Source organism: Leishmania braziliensis, chromosome 25, assembly GCF_000002845.2.
Source record: "Leishmania braziliensis MHOM/BR/75/M2904 complete genome, chromosome 25".
Lineage (NCBI taxonomy): Eukaryota > Euglenozoa > Kinetoplastea > Trypanosomatida > Trypanosomatidae > Leishmania > Leishmania braziliensis.
This window is the reverse complement of record NC_009317.2, coordinates 484,746-502,785: the sequence shown is the minus strand read 5'-3', so window position 1 is coordinate 502,785 and position 18,040 is coordinate 484,746. Positions and strand designations below refer to the sequence as shown.

General features: G+C 59.1%; 7 protein-coding genes across 7 annotated transcripts; all 7 read left to right on the top strand.

Annotated features, from left to right (window-relative positions):
* Positions 1-2: 2 nt before the first annotated feature.
* On the top strand, positions 3-668 carry LBRM_25_1290 (putative serine/threonine protein phosphatase; the record flags this gene model as incomplete). The annotated part of the gene is made up of 1 exon (XM_001565583.1): positions 3-668. A coding segment is annotated over one exon (666 nt), but the record flags the coding sequence as incomplete, so codon positions are not given.
* Positions 669-1,575: 907 nt separating this feature from the next.
* LBRM_25_1280 (DNA-directed RNA polymerase ii) lies at positions 1,576-1,830 on the top strand (the record flags this gene model as incomplete). The annotated part of the gene is made up of 1 exon (XM_001565582.1): positions 1,576-1,830. The coding sequence occupies one exon, from the start codon at positions 1,576-1,578 to the stop codon at positions 1,828-1,830; it is 255 nt and encodes an 84-aa protein (XP_001565632.1).
* Positions 1,831-2,920: 1,090 nt separating this feature from the next.
* LBRM_25_1270 (conserved hypothetical protein) lies at positions 2,921-3,706 on the top strand (the record flags this gene model as incomplete). Its single annotated transcript, XM_001565581.1, has 1 exon — positions 2,921-3,706. One exon carries the CDS (start codon positions 2,921-2,923, stop codon positions 3,704-3,706), a length of 786 nt encoding a protein of 261 aa, XP_001565631.1.
* Positions 3,707-5,245: 1,539 nt separating this feature from the next.
* Positions 5,246-7,240, top strand: LBRM_25_1260 (conserved hypothetical protein; the record flags this gene model as incomplete). Its single annotated transcript, XM_001565580.1, has 1 exon — positions 5,246-7,240. The coding sequence occupies one exon, from the start codon at positions 5,246-5,248 to the stop codon at positions 7,238-7,240; it is 1,995 nt and encodes a 664-aa protein (XP_001565630.1).
* Positions 7,241-8,231: 991 nt separating this feature from the next.
* LBRM_25_1250 (conserved hypothetical protein) lies at positions 8,232-9,515 on the top strand (the record flags this gene model as incomplete). Its single annotated transcript, XM_001565579.1, has 1 exon — positions 8,232-9,515. The coding sequence occupies one exon, from the start codon at positions 8,232-8,234 to the stop codon at positions 9,513-9,515; it is 1,284 nt and encodes a 427-aa protein (XP_001565629.1).
* A 770-nt stretch (positions 9,516-10,285) lies between these two features.
* On the top strand, positions 10,286-13,453 carry LBRM_25_1240 (conserved hypothetical protein; the record flags this gene model as incomplete). Its single annotated transcript, XM_001565578.1, has 1 exon — positions 10,286-13,453. The coding sequence occupies one exon, from the start codon at positions 10,286-10,288 to the stop codon at positions 13,451-13,453; it is 3,168 nt and encodes a 1,055-aa protein (XP_001565628.1).
* Positions 13,454-14,514: 1,061 nt separating this feature from the next.
* On the top strand, positions 14,515-16,014 carry LBRM_25_1230 (conserved hypothetical protein; the record flags this gene model as incomplete). The annotated part of the gene is made up of 1 exon (XM_001565577.1): positions 14,515-16,014. The coding sequence occupies one exon, from the start codon at positions 14,515-14,517 to the stop codon at positions 16,012-16,014; it is 1,500 nt and encodes a 499-aa protein (XP_001565627.1).
* Positions 16,015-18,040: the final 2,026 nt, after the last annotated feature.

Genomic DNA, 18,040 nt, shown 5'->3' with positions numbered 1-18,040 from the left:
ATCGCGGCTACTACAGTGTCGAGACGGTGACGCTGCTTCTCCTCTACAAGCTACGATACCCCCAGCGACTACATCTTCTCCGCGGCAACCACGAGTCGCGTCAGATTACGCAGGTGTATGGCTTTTACGATGAGTGCATTCGCAAGTATGGCAGCGCCAACGTCTGGACGATCTTCACTGACTTGTTTGATTACCTGCCTCTGACGGCGTTGGTCGAGAATGATATTTTTTGCCTGCATGGCGGTCTCTCACCGACGGTCGACACGTTCAGTCATATCCGCAATCTCGACCGTGTGCAGGAGGTGCCGCATGAGGGGCCCATGTGCGATTTGCTGTGGTCGGATCCGGACGATCGCGATGGCTGGGGCATCAGTCCCCGCGGCGCCGGCTTCACCTTCGGCCAAGGAGTCACCGAAGGTTTCTGCCACAACAACAAAATCAAGACAATCGCCCGTGCACATCAGCTCGTCATGGACGGCTACAGCTGGACGCATCAGGATCAGCTTGTCACAATCTTCAGCGCGCCAAACTACTGCTACCGCTGTGGGAACCTCGCCGGTCTTCTGGAGCTGGACGAGCACATGAACAAGTGCTTCTTTCAGTTCGACCCGGCACCGCGACGCGGTGAAGCGCAGGTGTCCAAGAAGACACCCGACTATTTCCTATAGATACCGATGGATGGGTGCTTGATGGCGACGCTAGCGACCCCCCCCCCCCCCCCACACACACACACACATTACGTACATACCAGAGAGAGGGAGAGGGGCTTTTTTGGTGTCTTTGTGTTTGCCGTCCTGCCCCCCTCCCCTCCCCTCTCTTTCTCTCTTTCTCCGTGCGTGTGTGTGAATGTGCACTGCCACTTTTGACATTTCTTCGACCGTTCGAGGAAGAAGGCGCAACCAGCGAAAAGAGCGGGGGCTAACTCGGGGGACATGGTGGGGGACAGGGAAGAGGGCAGGGAAGAGGGCAGATGTGTTTTGACCCGCGCGAGACACGCCCAGAAGAGGCGCACCCACCCGTACTTATTTAGCTCGCTCATCTAAGCGTGTAAGCAACTAGGCTTATTGCACTCAGCTTGCAGCACGGAAGAAGGGGAACGTAGGGGGAGTATGCGCCATGACCACAGGAGCTCACTTTTCTGCGCAAGTTCGATTTTTATAAATTTACTTTGTGGGAAAAGGCGACAGGAGGCGTGGTAGTGACCAGCACCCCTCTCCTCCCTCATGTATGTGCATGCTGACGGCTCTCTAACACACTCGCGCGAGCGCTATGGCACAAACGTGCTCTGTCACTGTCTCCCCGCGCCTCCTCCTTTCCACCCCCTCTCTTTCTTCGCGCGTGCTACATAACCATCAATGCTTCTCGGTCATTCTCTCTTTTCGTTTTCTTCTTTGCTTCGTGAAAGTTCATTCGAGGCGAATCTGATATTGGCCAAAGGAGGAGCTGTGCGACGCCATATACGCATCTCTCCTCTGCCACCTCCCCCTCCCTCTCCCAATTCAACAGCAAGCCCTTTCTGTTCTCTAGCGAAGCCTCTCTACCCTATACACACTCACAGGCAAACGTGCTTGCATCATGATTATTCCGGTGCGTTGCTACTCGTGCGGCAAGGTGGTCGGCAACCTCTACGAGCAGTATCAGCGGCTTTTGGATCAGGACTACACGGAGTCCGAGGCGCTAGACGCACTGCACTTGGATCGCTACTGTTGCCGTCGCATGATCCTCTCCCATATTGACCTCATTGACGACCTCATTCCCTATAGCGTACCTGTGGCAGGCACGATGCAGGTGATGGGGCCGCTGCGGATGTCCTCGCCGCACCGCCGCTGAGAAGCATGACGCATGGAGCTCGTACAGCTTCTACGCCTCGCTAGTCTCTCTTGTCTTTCGTTGTCCAGAGAGTGTCCTATATCCGTGTGTCTCTGTTCATGTGCCTGCGGGAGCTACCGTCGCACACAGCACTCGCGTTCCTTCTTGTTCGCCGCTCTCGCGCGTGTGCGCGCTCTCTGAGTTTTCCTTTTATTTCATTTCTTCCTTCCGCTTCTCTAACGGTGTCCATGTGTGCAGGAGGGCGGGCAGCCACACTCGTGTCATCTCCCTAGTTGTCTGTGCTTTCTAAGTCTCTGAGTGCGCGTATGGCTGCGTGAGGGGAGCGAATGAGCTTCGTGATGTGCATCCGGTAGTTCACGTGTGTGTGTGTGTGTGTGTGTGTGTGTGTGTGTGTGTGTGCGTTCCTTTATCTGTGACGGCGCCGAACCCGGGTGTAGGTGTGTGCGTCCTCGAGCGATTCCAAGCGAAAACCACTGTGCTGCAACAACCGTATCCACCGCCAATCGCCTTCATTGCTGTACATCAGAGAGCCCAAAATGCATGTGGACAGGCCACCTATGCTGGTAGGCTCCTCTCTCTGTGCCGCCGCTCTTTTAGTGCGTATGCCCCTCTCCTGATCCACGTCGTGTTGCTTTCTCTTTTGCGCTTTCTGCTCTCTCTCTCTCTCTCTCGCGCGCGCTCTTCATTCACCACCTTCGCCTGCTGCCAACACCACCACTGTCACACTCGTGTGCCACCCACCCACATACATAGTCAGCTGGCTTTCTTCACCCCTTTCATTCTTCGTAGTTCTCTGCGTGCTTGTCTGCTGCCCTCATCCTCACTTTCTCTCTCTCGCTGCGTGTACACACCAGTAGGCACTGTTTTACGCGAACGCGTCTGCCGACCCCTCCCCCTCCCTCACCTCGACGGACATCTTTCGCTTCACGCTCCCCTTCTCCCTGCACCTTCTCCGAGGTGACCACTGCATTTTCCCTGCCTCTCTACCTACAGTACCACCACCACTCCGGCAACTACTACCACCGCCTGCGCTGCTGTTGCCGCCTCCTGGTCGTTCCGCAAGCTTCTGTCAAGAGCGAGAGGAAAGCCAATGGGCCCCCGCAAGAGCAACGCCTTCGCGTCCGGCAAGGATGACGGCGCTGCCGCCGGCAAAGTACGCAAGGTAGGCGGCAACGGTGTGGGATACAACAGCGTGACCAACAGCACCAGCCACAAGCATGGCGCCACCGCGGCTACCACAACGAACATCTACACGAACGAAGAGAAGGTCTTTCTCGAGTCCCAGCTGGAACTCTTCACCTCTGGTGGTGGCGGCAACAGCTCCAAGGGTGGCAGCGGCGGGACAGACTTTGCCAGGATGACTAAGGAGCAGTGGTTGGCCGGATTGCCGACGCTCGTCTCCGCAACGGAGAAGCTTCTGCGAATAGCAGCTGAGGAATATCAGCAGACATGCCGCGAGCGCGCGGCAGCTGCAACGCCAACGAACGGCGCACAGAACGTTGGCTCTTCACCAAACGCTGATGGAGGCGGTAGAGGTAAGCACGGCCCCACGTCCAGCAGCGGCAGCAATGTTAATAGCTGTGTGACCAACGACATTGTCTCCGGCGGGGCGGCAGGATCGTCGAACCAGCATTCCACCCCAGCCGCTGGCACCCTTGCCCAGTTTGCCGAGGAGAACGCCTACATCATCGCCCAGGTGCAGCAGCTGCAGTGGTACCCCTTCACCTACCAGCGATGGGTTGAACTGCTGTTGGAGCCGGGTAAGTACCACACAGCCCGCGACGACGGCAGGCTCCGCGGGGACGCGATTCAGATGTCTCTGCGGCGGTGCATTCTCGTGACGTCTCCAGCGGTGGAGGGCGGGGACGTGATTTAAGAAGGGGGCGTGGACGGGGAGGGGAGGGCGACGGCGAGGGTGGAAACTGCAGGCACACGCACTCACAGGCGCGTCTACCTCCCGAGACGTCTCCTTGCCTCTCATTCCCCCTGCTGACGAGGGCACACGTCTCGGGGCGTGGCATCGCAGAGCCCGGCGCCCTCTCTGCGGGGAAGGCCGGCAGCCCCCCTCCCCGCCAATGGCGAGCCGCCCCGGGGTGCTGGCAGGGCCCAGGGTCTGCGACGCGTGGAGGCCAGGGTGATGTATCGCTGCGGATGCCGGCGGCCATGTCCTGGACGGCGTTGTGTCGGAGCGGGCGACGACCGTGCACACGTTTGTGCCATCCGTGGGGTGGGCGGGGTGCCAGTGCAACCCGGGCGTGTCTCGCCTGGCCCTCGCTGCCTGCTGGTGGGGGTACCCGAGCCGCCCGGGGGATGCGCGAGGCGGCTTGCGGGGTGTGGTGGTGTGAGGTGCCTGGGGCAGGGGGTGTGCTGTGATGGCTGGGTCGGCGCGTTGCCGCGGCTCGTGTGTCTGCGGCTGGTCGGGGCTGCGCGATGGGCGCACTGACAGGGCGAGGCGTGAAGTGGTGTTGGGCTGGAGTGTTGTATGGCGGAGAAGCTCCCCGCTGAAGAAGCAAAAGGCCCCCCTCTACTCTTTCTCGTGCCCCACTCATTTTTGGTGTATTCCCCCCCGTCCACCCCCCACCACTGATTTATCCTCTCCGTGTCTTGCGCCCTAGGGCTGCCTTTGGCTGTGTCTCTGTTTGAGTAGTTGTGCATGTCGTTTTCTCTGGCGCCGTATTCTACTGCAGGACGATGCACACACACACACACACACACACACACACACACACAGATATACCTGCGCTCGAACGGGGATGCGCGATAGTATTTGAGCAAAGCACTTCAATATCGTGTAGACTGGCGGTTCACAACGAAGTTTCCCCGCGCGCGCTCTCTGTGTGTGTGGAGGTTTGCTCGAATACGCCCGCGCTGACGTGCACATCTCGTTCCCCTTCTGTGTTCCCTGCAGTGATTTCCACCTGTGCATCCTCTCTCCCGTCCTCCCTCCTCACTCATCCTCTCTTGAATGTGCATGTTCGTCTTTCTCTTTCTCTCGGTCACACCGTCTTGTATCCCCTCTTCACCTGTTCCTCTCTGTGTCTCTATGATTGACGCATGAAGCAAAGGAACGGGAAGGACAATACGGAGGTGTGATGTAGCCACAGTACGCCCCTCCCCCACACATCACAGACATTCTTACTTCACCTACTCGCACATCTCCAGCTCGCCAACCTCTACTTGTATTCGTTGTTCTTCTGTCCGAAGAGAGAAGAGTCTGAAGAGCGGCACCCCTACCCCCACCCACAGATACGCCAGTAGTCAACGGAGGAGACTCCCTCATTGCTGTGTGACAGCGCTTCCGTCTCTCTCGCTCTGTCTGTCTCGGACATTCACACTGAATTCACCCGCCTCAGCGACACGCAACGTGTGCGAAGCGAAAAGGAAGACGAAACGTAAAGCACGTTGCTGTAGCCCAATGGAACCGCACACGTTTTGCGGCCCCGAGTTCATTCTCGAGGTGCCGCCCCAGAGTCTCTCCTGCGTGCTGGAGGGCGTGCAAGAGACGGCGGCGGCCGTGGCAGCATCGACGCCGGCCGAGTTCTCTGCGTCCCCTGCTCCTGCGGAGTCGAATCAGCCAGGCACCACCACCACCAGCTCCAGCAGTAGCACCGTTGGTGCTGCGTCACGCGGTTGGACTGTGCAGCCGTCAGCCCTTTTACGCATACAAAATGAGCTCTACGGCGTTTGCACAGCCGAGGTGCGTCGACATGTTCACGCCAACCGGGCGCTCATCGAGTGTATGGCAACAGATGTGCGTCGAGGGATGGAAATGGTGTCGCGGCGCATGGCCCATTTCGGCCGCATTGTTCTTCCCGCAAGCTATGGCAGCACCAGCGGTGGTGGCGTGCCGCCCCCTCCGTCGGAGGTGGTGTTTGTGCAGGCGAAGCCAACAACGGCGCTCAATCCGGAGGAGGTGGCATCGCTGCAACAGTCGGTGCGTGTGGCGGCCACCTCGTCCTCCTCAACTAATCTGGCCGCTTCCGCTGCTGCTGGTTCATCCTCACCGTCAGCGTCATCGACATCTTCCGCTAACACGTACCTGCTGCTCTACATCACAGACTCGCGCGTCGCCGCGCAGCTGCACATGCTGTGCCTCCGCAACGCCTTTATTGCCCTGCCCCATGCTTGCCGTCTGCTGAACTACTTTGTTTCCACTGGTCGCGCTGCCGCCATTGTGCCGAGCCAGGTATACCAGAAGCGAGAGCTGCTTAGGTCGCACCTCAACTTCGATGCTGAGCTGTGGGGTGTGCTGGAGTCGAGGCTCACGGATGGGCTGGTGGAGCGGGTGCGCAGCTCCGGCGCCGCGCCAAGTGGAGGTCGACTCTTTACGGCTTTCGAGCAGCACGAGCAGAATGTGAAGGCGGTGCTGCACTACTGCGAGACGAACGTGTGCTACGCCGGTGTCTTTGATGATCACGAGGAAGCGAGCCCGTTTCTGGTGGCGATGGGGCTGTGCTGGCGACTTGGGCTCACGATGGACGACGTGTGCAGGCACTTTGCCCGTCACCCCCGCCGCGTCATTCGCGCCTTGGCACTCTACCTCGCCCGCTACACTCTCGCGCCGGAGGACTACGTGTACTTCTTCACCCCGTCTCTTTGCGATGAGGTGGTCATTGCCTGCACCGAAGATGCTCAAGTCACACTCTCGATGAGGGACCTGAGCCGGCAGCTGCTCACAAAGAACGATGTCGTAGATGCGTGGCTCCCGATCTTGTCGAAACACTGGCAGGTGAATGTGGTGGCGCCGGCTATGGCGTTCATGGAGACCTGCTGGAGGTTGCAGTCCCAGGGCAGTCGCGGTGGCGGCGAGGGGGATGCTGCTGCTGCGTCACCCGGCGCATCCACAGGAGCGTCACAGCTGTTTACGGAGGCCGACGGGTCTGCCAGGGGCGAGCCGGAGCGCGTGCACGGCAAAGGCCGCGGCGTCGCTGCCACCTTTGGATTTCGAAGTATTGCTGAGATTGCCGACCACGCTGCGCAGCACGCGCGTGTGCTGGTGCCGCAGAGCATTGCAGCGATACTGAAACGGCGCCGTGGCCTAGAAGAGGAGGTCTTTGGCGGTAGCGGTGGCCGTTGGGGTGGAGATGGCGACGATGCTGTGGACATCCTTGGCGATGACTACGATGACGATGACTTCCTCATTCATGTGGACGTGCGCGGCGGTGACGAGGACGGCGATGCAGAGGGGTCTGGCGTCATGGGAGGCCAGCGATACGGCGGTAGCAGCGACCTTCCCTTTCCATCCACGAAGCGTGTGCGAACTGGCGCCGCCAAGGACGGCAGCGGCCACGGCGGCGTAGCGCTCGATCCGCATCGGCGCATTATGCGGGAAGGGCTGAAGCTGACGCTCTCCTTGCTCGGCCGCCGGGATCTCTTCAGGAAAGATGAGGAGCACTACATCGAGTTCTGAAGGTGCGCACCTGTGTGCGTTGGTGCCGCTGGAGGGGAAAAGGACAGGGAAGCGGGGAGGAGGTCCCTCCAACCACGAATTTGTCCAGAAACTTCGCCCAACCATGAATTCCCGCAGATAGGGAAGCCCGCGCCGAGGAATGCTGTGCCAAGACTCAAATGAAAAGACGCACCCACACCATACATACTCGTCTATATGCGCAAGGTCCTCTTTAACAGGAAGGTTGGCTGCTCGAAGGGTGGTGGGGCTCTTCTTATTGCGCCACCCTGTGCGGTAGGGGGACAATGGTGGTGGCTCAACGCACAGCGAACTGCTTTATGTTGTTGTGCGGTTGCGTTTTGACCTCCTCCCCCCTCCCCCCATCTCACCACTCCCGACATGAGCACACAAACTCGTAACACGTGAAAAAAAAAACGAAACGAAACGAAATACATCGTTGCAGCTGATGGTGGAGGTATGGGCTCAGCTCCCTCCTCCTCCTCCTCTCTCTTTTCCTTCCCTAGCATCCATCCCTGTCTCTGTCCCTCTTCTGCCCCACCCCCCTCTTCCCTCACGCATGCACGCCTACCGCGCAGCACGCTCTCTTGTCCACATTTTCCTCGTTCAACTACACTGCGGGACGTTTTCAACTGCAACCAACGAGAAGCAGACGAACCACCGAGCTGTGGAGGAAAAAGGAACAAGAGCGGCTACCCATCACGATTCACACTCTCGCATACCCTCGAGACTCTTTGGCAAAGACGAAGTGGTCGTGCGATTACGAGAGTCATTGGCCACTGTCCACACGCACCATCTGCCCTCCCGCTTCCATTGCTGCCTCTCCTGCGACTTTCCTTTTCTGTGTTTTGATTGCCACCCTTCATATTGGTGGGCGTTTCCCCTTCGACACCTCCTTTCTTCTCATCGTCGGCGGCGAGAGGGGAGAAAGGAGGACTCGCTGCTGTGAAAACGAACAAACACCTGCCAGAACACCCACGCGCGCGGTTGCATTATGTCCTCTCGTGACTCCCTGTTGCTGCTGAGAGAGGAGCAGCGCCGGCGCTTCGAAACTGCCAAGAAAGCGGGCACCACACCTGAGGTGCGTAAGTGCAATGCGTGCCAGCAGCCTCCCTACTCAGCCAGCGTGTGCCCTGCCTCGGGGCTTTTCCACGACCTCGACAAGAAGAGGCTCATTGGTGGCACTGTCGTCACCTCAAACGTCATCTCCTCCTCGCAGCTCATGGCGGCCATTGACCAGACACGCGTGAGATGGGTGCCAAGTCGTACCCAGCTGGTGAAGGTGGACGCGCAGTCGATCAATATCTTTCAGAGCTTTGTAGCGCAGATGGATTGGAAGTTGCAGCGCTACGCAGTCCTCTACGGCCTCTACGACGACGCCACGCATACGATCGAAGTGCACGCCGTCTACGAGCCAGAGCAGCACGGTAGTACCTACGCCTTCGACCCCCTCCCGGACGCGCACATGGACAAAGTAGAGAAGATCGCCAAGGCGCTGGGTCTGCGGCGCGTCGGCGTGGCGTGTACTCATCCCATGCGCGACCCAGAACACATCTTGTTGAACTACCGCGAGCTGCTGCTCTGCACCAAGGAGCAGTCCCGCTACGGTGATGAGTGCGCTTTGCTGACTGTGGCACCGGCAGCCATGCCGTCGACAGAGAGCAGTGGCAATACAAGCGCCCCGGGTGAGCTGCTTACCGACTCCGCGGCGGCAGCGAGCGGTGCAACTCGCGAGTCGACCATCGTAGTCTCCTGCCAAGCCTGGCAGACGTCGCCGCAGTGCGTCCACCTTTATCGTCTTGGAGTGCTGCAGAAGCCTCCGGGTGGCGAGGAAGCGTTGCAGGACGTCGAGAAGGCACGGCAGGTGCATTGCACAATGCCGTTGGAGGTGGCTCAGACGGAGACTGACCCGAGCGGACACCGGCGCTTTGTCACTAAGTCTCCGAGCACGGAGATCGACACGCGCTGGTTCACGAGCTACATCGCGGTTCAGCAATTTGTGTCGCCTATCGTCCGCGGGGCCTTCATGCGGCTCTCGCGCCCAGGTATGCCACCGCCGGCGCTGCAGAACCTGCGTAACTACATGAACGATCCAAAGCGGAAGGGCATGCCGTTTGCCGAGAGAATCGCCGATTTTCACGTGCTCGTGTACCTCTTGACGCAGATCTTTACCACCGACGATGAACTTCGCGCACTTTGCTCGGTGGCGCGCACCAAGATGATGACGGAGGAGGCAGCCAACTACCAGGCCATCCTGCAGGGGATGATGCCCACGTAAGAGGGCGGAGAGAGGAGCGCGCACGTGTGCACGTCTGTATCCGTGTATCTTGATGGCACACAAGCGCATGCATACTGGCATACGCAGCACCCACGCAGAGGAGGAGGCTCCTGTATGCCATCGGTAGCGGCGTTGGTACTCCTTCTTTCCTTCGCTCTTCCCGCTTCCTACCGCACGCGCCTGAGGCAATTCAACGTCTCTGTGTGTGTGTGTGTGTGTGTGCTGTTGTTGCTGTACCAGGCGCTTTTCATTATTTTGTAGCGTGGCGCTTTATTCATGCGCATGTGTGGGCATCTGCGTGCGTCTCTCACGTACTCAGAGTCTGCGAAGGACAGTACAACACGTCGAACATGCAGAAGGGGGACGATTGCCCAGACGCAAGAGGCAGGCAGCCAACCCTCCATTTAAAAAGCGCTCGAAGCGGCACGTAGCGGTGCGCGTGTGCTCCATCTGTCTCCAAAGCGAAGTCGCAACACCTCCGAGGTCCCTGTAGTGCATCGGCTCTCGAGCCCGCTCCTTTTCACCTCTTGTTGCGCGTGTGTGTGTGTGTGTGTGTGTGTATGCATCACCGCTTTTCATTCCACAACGTTTCTCTTCCCCTCTTCCTTTCTTCTTCTGCTCGGGCGTGTCTACGGCAGCAAACACACCCCAGGCACACGGCGACCGTCCCACCTTGCCGTGAGCGTCTGCGCGTACGTGAGACAGTCAAATCCCCCACCGTCCGTGCTTACTTTTTTTTTATTTTTTCTCTTGTGCTCTCAGTTATCATAATGACGATGTTTCCACGCCCTCACTTGCCTTCTTTCCAGGTGACGCTGTTGCCCGACCTGCCACCGACGCAACAGCATCAGAGAGCGGGTAAGACAACCTCCGCGTCGCCACCACCGTCACTGCCATTCCCTTCACTCGCGTCCTTACAGATGCACGACGAGGCTGCCGCCAAGGCCATGCTGCATGCTGTCCTTGACATGGCCTCTGACTACACGATACCGCAGCGTCGATTTTGCAGCTACTCTCCCGAGGCAGTGCTGCGCAGTGTGCGAGCCCTTGTCGACAGCGATCTCTGCGCACTGCTGGTGGAGGCGTTGCAAGCCGCTGTGCGGGCGTACGCGCAACGCTGCGTAGCGGTACTGCTGGCGCAGCAGCAACAGCTAGCGCCCAGCGCCGGCGCTGCGCAAGGAATGACCAATAGCGACCCGGAGAGCGACGAGGAGGCCAAGACGATGGCGACGAACGCGGGACTGGGTGAGGTTCAAATTCTGGCCCAGCTCGTCACCTACTGGGAGCGACTACAGGAGGGCATGATGGAGCTGTCGTCCGTGTGGGTCTATGCAGACCAGTGGTGCTCGACTCAAGTCGGGAGCGCAATGCCACGCTCCCTCACCGCTGCCGCCACACAAGTGATTCGTGAGGTTCTCAGCGACTACCCGGGGCTCTGTGAGACTGCGCTGGCAGGGTACGTGACTGTGCTGAGGGCGGAGCTAACGGCCGACACGGAGGCGCTTCTCTCGGCGTCACGCTCTGTGTGCATACCCAATCCGGCAACGCTGCTGGACACGCGTGCAGTAGCTTCCTCTGCGAGTGCGATGCGGTCGGTATCTTCCGCACCACCTCTACCGAGTGTGGAGGCAACTCCGCTCGTTGTGCTCGCGTGCCCGCCTTCTCTCACCTCCCTTGACAAACCTCTTCGACAGCGCCTGTTACGTCTCTTTACTCAGCTCACCCTTGCCACACAGCACTACACAGCTCAGGTGGAGCCGACAGTGGTGCGCGTTGTGCGAAGTCACTACGAGAAGGTTGCGCGCCGCTTGTGGGCTGATAATGTCAACGCACGAGTGTTTTTCAGGTTCTGCGATGGTGTCCTCAAGTACATCGGGCCGATGTCGGTGTCCTTGCTTCACTCTGGCACGACACTAGTGCTGGAGGAGGCGATTCAGGGGTCGTTGATTAGCATGGTGGGTAGCGAGGTACTTAAGCGCGACTTTGCTGCCCTCATGGAGCGGCAGGAATACCGCTCGCTGCGGTTGGCGTGGCGACTGCTGTCTGCCAGTGCGCGGGTGCGCAGCTCTCCGCTTGTCGCTGGGCTATTCCATGAGTACCTCATTGACTGCGGTCAGCGCATCATGGAGGAGCTGGTACCTTCGTCAACCAAGGTCACACCTGCTGCAGCTTTGGCGCCTCCATGCGAGCGCCCGTTCCTGGCGGTGCGGCATTTGCTCGGTCTGCTGGAGCAAGGCAGCCGCACCGTCGAGAAGTGCTTTGCGGAGTGCGAGAGGGATTTCAAAGTGGCTCTGCACGAGGATATGCAGACAATCCTTGAGGCTTACCCACAGGCCTTCTCGGAGCAGCTTGCCGCCTACCAGGACGCGATCATGAAGGAGGTCACGGTGGGGCTCGTGACGGCTGGTTCTCCAAAGTCAACAGTGCCGGTAGAGGTCGAGAACAGTGATGATGACAATGGTGCCGAAGAGGATGAGTCGCCGCTCTGCCGGCCACGCGCAGAGGGGTCGTCGCTGTCGTTGCGCCCGCCAGTTGCGCCACCTTTGCTCGACGCCACACGGGCCGAGGAGGACGACGGTGTCTCGTCGGAGAGAGAGGAGCTGACGGGGGTGGAGGATGCAGTGGAGGGCGATGCCGTGATTGGCGCCGCCGCACTGCGTCACGCCGCACCGCTTCCGGCGGAGGTGAAGGAGGTGACATCGGTGCTGCGCCGCATCGCCCACATCTATTCCTACCACCCCAAGAAGAACATGTTCGAGGATGCCTACTGGCGCGACTTCGCCAGGCGCTGCCTGCATGCGCACCGCAAGCTGAACAGTACAGTTGAAAATGCATTCATCTGCTTCCTGCGCGACATCTGCGGCCTGTCCTTTACCTCTAAGTTTGAGGGAATGCTGACTGACCTGACCTCGTCGGCGGAGCTGACGACGCAGTACAGCATGTGGGTCCAGGAGCAGGAGCAGCCCTCCGGCGAGAAAGGCGGTGGTGCCGCGGCAATGGGTCACTCCATGTCGGGGACGAAGAGCCTTGATGCACACCTGTTCATCCTGACGAAGAGCTACTGGCCTGAGTACCCACCGATGCCCAGCAGCTTCTACGTACCGCCTGCGGTGCAGGCCGTCACGCAGCAAGTGGAGAAGTTCTACACCGGCCTGTTCCCGAATCGTCACCTCAGCTGGCAATACCCCCTGAGCCACGCAACCCTGCTCACGCGACTCACACCGCAGAGCTCCGTGCTGACGCTCACTGGCACGTACACGCAGTGCGTGCTGCTGATGCGCCTGGACGCTCTCTACGACCGTGGTGTCACCTCCATTACAGCCAAGGCGCTGTGCGATGCTGTTGGGATGGACATGGCCAACGCAGAGTTCTTGTGGTCGCTACAAGGACTGTGTCATCCACGATTCGCCCTTGTCCTGCGCAAGGGGGTCGGCTCGTTGGTTTCTGCAGCGGGAGGGGCGCAGTGCAAGTCTGTAGAGCTTGATAACGAGGATGACGAGAGCGGCGCGAGGGTCGAGGGTGTGGTGGGGACCTCTGCGTCGCCGCAGTCCGCCTCATCCGGTGCCGCTGCAGGTGCGTCCGCCAGCTACGCGATCACTGCCACAGACTCGCTGCAGCTGAATCTGAGCTTCACGTCTGCCAAGAGCAAGGTGCGCATTCCTCTTCAGACGCGTATGCGCGCCATGGCGTCGGTCGGCTTCGATGGCCTCAGCCGCGGTGGACGCACCGCCGACAACGGCGGTCATCTAGTGGAAGTGTCTATCGTGAGCTGCCTAAAGGCGCAACGCACTGTGACGCGCGCAGACTTGGCGAGCGCTGTAGCAGCGCAAGTGCCATTTCCGGTGACAACGGCGGTGCTGAAGAAGGCGATTGACAAGATGATCGAGCGCGGTTTTATGGTGCGTGGGAAGGACAGCACATACGTTTACTCGGCATAGCCTCCGGTGTTACTCCGGTGAGGCGTGTGTGTTTGTGTGTGTGTGTGTGTGCGGGGGCGGTGGTCTGCAGGTGTGGTGGCGGCTGTTGCTGTGGTGAGGCTGGTGGTGTACGGTACATTTGAGGGGACGTTAGCCTCGACAGAAGCCGTGGTTATAGGGCACCAGATGATTGGAAAGGTATCGGAGGCGCCTGACTCCTTTGCGATGTGTGCATGCAGTTGGCCACTCGTAAGGGTGAGGACGGGCTGGTACGAGGGGGCGCTTCACAGCATCTTCCACTCGACTTGATGGGTTGGCGTTCGGAGGAAAGTGAGACACAACTGCTCGACTTCTCAACGGCGCTCGTTGTGCCACGCTCATGAGTCCAGAAATTCTGTGTTACCATCTCTCTTTCTCTCTTCGAAAAGATGCATATTACACGGACTCAACGCTCATATATATGTGCTTTCTTCTATATCAGTGTGCGTCGTGTACGTCCGTCTGTCTTGCCTTGCGCGCTTTGCTCGCCTCTCTTGCCAATTCACCCTCTTATCTGCCTCTCTCACTCGCCCACACACACACACACACACACGCACAGCTGATTTGCCTCTCCCTTATTCGAGTTTTGTCATCGTTGACACACTTCGTGCTTTCCACCTCCAGCACTCCTCTGCAACTTGACCTGGCCACCGACAACCCCCTCCCCCCACACACCCATCCACACACACACACACACACATCCCCCTCTTCGCTCCTTTTTTTTCCGGCCTCCACGCACGGGCTGTCACCCCCATCCCCACCTTCTGCACTTCCCATCGCAGCAGCAGCAGCAGTAGTAGTAGCAGGCGGCTTTTCCTCACATGGTGGGCATCGCCTGACGAGACTCTCTCTTGGGTGTTTTCTCGCCAGAAAGGAGCCCTTAGTGTCCTTGCACACGTCTGTCGTTTGTGTGGTTGTGTAGCAGACTGAAGCGGCAGAAGCCGTCCATGTTAAAGGAGGGCGAAGGGGAACAGCCACAGCAGCGGAGCAACGTCATCCATACACTCAGAGCAGCTTGAATAGTAGAAAAACGACAAGCGAAAATGTGGTCGATATTCTCACAGGACTTCTCAGACTTTGCCGAGGCGTTCAAGTCCGAGTCAGCGAGGTTTATAGACTATGTCGAGCAGATCGCGTTCAACGTCGTGGGCCGCGGCGACATCTACGCCGGCGACGAGATTCTTGGCAAGGCAGTCACGGAAATGCCACTATCAAATAGTTTGCTGCGCCGCCTGCAGGACACAGAGGCCACGTATGCGCTAGTTATTCAGCCGGAAGAGAAGGCAGCGTTTGACGCTTGGGTAAAGGGAAGCCCACTGAGCAGCGCGAACGCGCTCCACCGCCAGCAAAACATGGCGGCAGGCAGCCCCACCAGCAAACCAGAGGGGGGATCGCCTGCTGCAACGCCGGAGCAGCTTTCGCCGCTCGGCAAGATGCCAGACCGCCGTTCCGCCGAGTACCCCGATGAGCCAATCAGCGAGACACGCAAGCGACTGCTGGACTACAACGAGGTCGTGCTGCAGTGGTACATGTTGCTTGTGGGCGACGCAGTGAGTCCGCGTTTCAGCGTCTCGGGGTCGCCGGTCGCGAAGCGGTTGCAGATGGACCCACCCTTCGCTTTGAAGTTTGGAGAGGGTGAGGGCAAGAGCCCCGTGTCGGCTGTCACAAGTGGAGAGCAACCACGTGTTTCATCCCCTTCCTCGGCGCTGACGCCAAAGCACGGCCGCATTGATGAGGACGAGTTCTTTGACCGCTACTTTTTCCGCTTAGCGCAGCTTCGTGTGTTGGAGTCGCAGCGCCGCCGCGCGGCTCTCGCCAGAAAGACCTCCGGGGGCACTTCGGCGGCGGTATCGCAGATGCCTCCGACGTCCCCTACAACGCCGTCGCCCTCACCGCTGGCGAACGACCGGAGTCCTCAGAGCGCCGACGTGAAAGACTTTGCCGTCGTGCCGCTGTTTGCGAAGCGCATGATGACGGCAACCAGCGACTTCGTGACGGGTATCGACAATGCGCTGAACAGCGGCGTCGAGGGTGAGGTGGCGGACGAGTTCAGTGGGGATGAGGCCAACGTGAGCCCAACTGATCTCGTACACTACCGCAGCGCGAGGCGGCAGGTCGCGGACCTTGAGTCGATGGTACAGGAGCTGCAGGAGGCGCTTCGTCAGGAGCGGCGACGCGTTGAGCAGCTCACGAGTGCGTTGGAGGAGCAAGGGATCGAGGTGCCAGCACGGCTCATGGCACCGGCACCGTTCTCGGCTGCGGCAACTCCAGCAAAAAAGACGGAGATGACCTTGGTGACAGTGCCGACGCCTGCTCCCCAAATCGATCTGGTCCTTGCCAGTCCATATGGCACTGCCGCTGCGGCATCTTCCATCAGCGGAGGGGCGCCGGCTACGCCGTTAGTTGCCATCCCAGAGACACCGCCCCTAGATAACGAGAAAGCCAGAGGGGACACCTCTTCTACGCAGAGCACCAGTGGGGACATGATCTCTGCGGTCATAGAGGACGAAACCTGGGTATGCATAACTCCAGGGGCCGAGTAGAAGCCAGGCAGGCGAACCTCACTTGATGAGCGTATGTGTGCATTCATGACCAGCGGAAGGTGAGTATTTGCACATGTGACTGCATGCGTCTCACTATTTTCTCTTGCAGTCGTGCTGGCTACGCATCAGAGGTCGCACCGCTTCGTTGGCCTTCTTTTCTTTAGCGTACCCCCTCCTCCCTAGGCTGTGCCGCTTCAGTGCTTGGTGGCGCTGTCAGGTTTGAATGCCGCTCTTCGGGCGTGTCTGTCAAGAGAGAGGGAGGGAGGGAGTAGGATCGTGCTGCTTTGCTGCTGCTATCATTCTACCGTTCGCTGTTGCTCTTTGGGGTGCTCTTATGTATGAATAGGCCCTCTCCTTCACCAGCGTGAGTGGAAAGAGGGGAGAGAGGAAAGGAGGCGGACGAGCAAGAGCGAGGGAGCTACACCAAGGCCATACGCGAGTCAGCATACTCGTCTCAATCGACCCGACTTACGGGCGGCGTCTGGGCAATCGTGCTGCTTGCACCGAGGCCACGCCGGCAGGGGTAGAGTGCGTCTTCTATACAAGAGCGTAGACATGCGTAGGGGCTGTGCATTGTGTCTGCGTAGTGACGAGAGTGGCGGAGCCACCTGCCTCTCCGGCTCACTGCCTCATCGGGTGGGAGCATGAGGGAGGCCAGATGGGTGCGACCTGCACTGAAGACACGGGCAGTGGAAACAAGGAGAGAGAAGGGGCCGTCATGTCGCTGGGACCCCTTCTCGGAGGAAGTGGAGACTGGTCGTAGCACTGACAGGTGCAGTAACGACCTCGCCCGCACTGAGCAGGGGAGCGCGAGCTCGACGGTGCCCCCGGTCTCGTTGCGCCGTTAATGCCCGGAGAACAGGCGCGCAAAGGTGAGCTAAGCAAGCAAACAAAGGTGCACCAAAGATGCGTTTCCGCGGGGTCTGGGGTGCTGACTTGCCGGCCTGGGAACGAGGGGGGGGGCGGGGGTAAGAAGGAGAGCGAGAGTCAGTCGTCAGCAATACCTGTTCAAGGCACGCCTTCACCACTGGGGAGGGGCTTATATGTATATGTATGTATATACGTGTGTGGTGCCTTTGTACACTGAGGGAAAGCGGCGTGGGCCACTCGGCTGTGTGTTATTCTGCTGTTGTTCTTACTCATCTCCCTCGTCTTCCCTTTTCCTCCCGTTTCGCGCTCCTGGATGCGTGTCACGCGAGTTGCTCGTGAAGGTGGCGGGATGTGCGTGCCGGCTGAGGTGGTAGGGGAAGGGAGGAAAAAGTCGGAACGGAATGAGTTATTCCATTTTTTTTTCGCTCGTGTGTTGTGGTTGTTGTTGTTCTGCCTCCTCTTGCTTTTCCTGTCCTGCGTGCTGCTCTTCTTCGCCACTCGCAGTTCTGTGGTGGTGGTTGTGGGCGCCGGTGTGTTTCTTCCCGTGTGTGCCCGATTCTTCGCCTACTTGCCTCTTTCGCTTACTGGATCGCCACGCCCTTCTCTTCCGGGTTTCCCTCTCTTTCCCCGTGATACCTCCTCTCCTCCTCTCCTCTCCTCCTCTCCTCTCTTTTTTATTTTTCAGCCGTCGTGGCATTTCCTTCTCGTTGGTTTCCCGTTGTCGCTGGTGTGTGGGTGTATGCGTGTGGCCCTGAAGAGGGCCCTTATATGGTTTCCGCCTATTGCTGCATTTCTTTCCATCGCCTGTGAGTCGTTTTGCGTGCTTCTCCATCTCGCGCTCCCTCTTTCTGCTCCCCCCTCACCTATCTTGTCGACGCAACGCTTCGTCCATTAGCTCCTTACTGCTTCACCCTTCTTTCCCTGCCTTTTTCCCTTCACCTTTGCGTTCTTAACTGTGGTGCTTGTTGTGTGAGTTTGGCTTGTCGCTGTCGCTGCTGCTGATTGCTACAGTCGTGGTTCTGTCTATTCACTGCGCGGAGGTGTTGTACTAGCCTGAGAGAATGGAGGGGAAGAGAACGGGGGAACTGGTTAGGATAGAAGAGGGAAGGGAAGGGGGGAGGGGGGGAGGGACGTACGGCTGACACTCCGGAAGCAC